General features: G+C 51.2%; 1 protein-coding gene across 1 annotated transcript; it reads left to right on the forward strand.

Moving 5' to 3' along the window:
* Positions 1-6: 6 nt before the first annotated feature.
* Positions 7-1,761, forward strand: LOC109509703 (NADH dehydrogenase [ubiquinone] 1 alpha subcomplex subunit 2-like; the record flags this gene model as incomplete). Its single annotated transcript, XM_019859523.1, has 2 exons — positions 7-111; positions 1,527-1,761. Coding segments are annotated over exons 1-2 (339 nt in total), but the record flags the coding sequence as incomplete, so codon positions are not given.
* Between the last annotated feature and the right edge of the window lie 13 nt (positions 1,762-1,774).

Here is a 1,774-nt window from a genome sequence, read left to right on the forward strand (position 1 = left end):
TCGCAAGATGGCGGCCGCCGTAGTCCGAGGTCTGGGCTCCGCTTTGGCCAAAAATCTCCGTGAAATCCGAATCCACGTCTGCCAAACGTCCGCCGCCAGCAAGGGTACCAGGTGAGCGCCCAAATGTGCCCCCGGGGACATTAGAACGGAGACAGAAGAGTCAAAGGTCCGCTGTTATCGCCGACCTGCTAGCATTTAGCAGCGAGCCGCTGCAGCTCAAGGCTAACGTCAAAGTCGACGCAACCCTCACTAATTTGACCCGTTGAAGAGGACGAGAGCAAACGTTATTATCCCGCCCGAAAATGTGATGATTTTTTTTCCGAATATACTTCTACATGAAAGTCTTGAGAAAATCTCATTCTTTTGTACAGGTGCTTCAAATGCCTTGGACGATTGAAATCCGTTTGAGATTTACCAGTCAGCGTGTGTGTCTGTGTGCGTTGGAGCATGGACAATTGAGGGAATCGCTATACTGAAACCGGTCATGCCAAGTGCAAGCTTAAAACAGTCCCCAGAAGGGTCTGCGCTTCCACCACAGTTGCCCGGAGTCCGGCTAAAACTTGGACCTGTTGGTCTTTGAAAAGGTCAAGGGAGGGAATCGCCAATCGTTAAACAATAAGACTGATCAAACATGCTGCATAGAGGTGATAGATGTTTTTGATTGAAAATATAAAAATGAAACCGTGACGGAAGGGGGTACCCTCCATTTTGCCTTGATTTGATGACTTCAACTTGCTGGTGTCCCAGTGGCCCTTGTTCATCCCATCCTGCGAACTCGGGGCCCTCTGGCTCCTTATCGTAAGCCAACACTTTCAACCTTGGGTCTTAAACTGGACAGAGATTGGAAAATTGGACCGGGAGCTGGCTCAAGTCAAGCCTCTCCTTTCTCAAAAGCACTTGGAGATACAGTCCTTCATCATGCCTTCGTCACGTCGCGGCCGCATGACTGCAATGCACTTGACTTTGGTTTCAGACGATCCTCCAGTTAGTCCAGAAACGCCACCGCTCGCCTCTTGACTGGTACTCGTACTCCTACTCTGGCATCCGTCCACCGGCTCATTTTTTTAGTTCTTTTGAAGAGGCTCCGATTTATTTTTCCAATCTTGAAATGACCTGGCCCCACCTCGCCTCTCGGAGCTTCCCTGCCCGATGCCCCAGGTCTGCGGACATTATCAGAGGTATCGAGAACTAAGCGGAGGCTCAGAGGGGGTGGGGCCTTTTCCCTCGCCGCTCCCTCTCTTTGGAATGACCTCCCGCGGATGTTAGGCAAGCCCCCTCGCTGCCCAACTTGAAAACTCCCCTTAAAACTCATGTTTAGTCTTTGGCTTTTGACTCGGCATGAGACTTGGGTCTGACGGTTTTTGTGCTTTTTACTGTCGTCGTCGTTAAATTATTGTTTGTTGTCGTAGGAACGAATTTTGCTCCATGTCCAGCACTTTGGATACAGCGCTAGTTGTTTTCAAGTGCTCTCGAAATGCAGTTGAGTCGAGTCTTGGTGTTTGAGCGACATCCTCTTTGCTTTTCAGAGACTTTGTGGAGCAGCACTACGTGGACCTGAAGCGAGCCAACGCAGACTTCCCCATCCTGGTCCGAGAATGTTCCGGAGTGGAGGCCCGGCTGTGGGCCCGTTACGGTGAGTGGCAGCAAGGCATCATGGGAGACAAAATGTGTATGACAACACAGGTAGCTTTAAAGCAGCGCTCTCAAACTCTGGTCCTCGACGGCCTCTTTCTTGCAGTAATGTCCACCTCAACCCCCCCCCCCCCCCCCCCCC

This window comes from Hippocampus comes, unplaced genomic scaffold, assembly GCF_001891065.2.
Source record: "Hippocampus comes isolate QL1 unplaced genomic scaffold, H_comes_QL1_v1.1 C17009997, whole genome shotgun sequence".
NCBI lineage: Eukaryota > Metazoa > Chordata > Actinopteri > Syngnathiformes > Syngnathidae > Hippocampus > Hippocampus comes.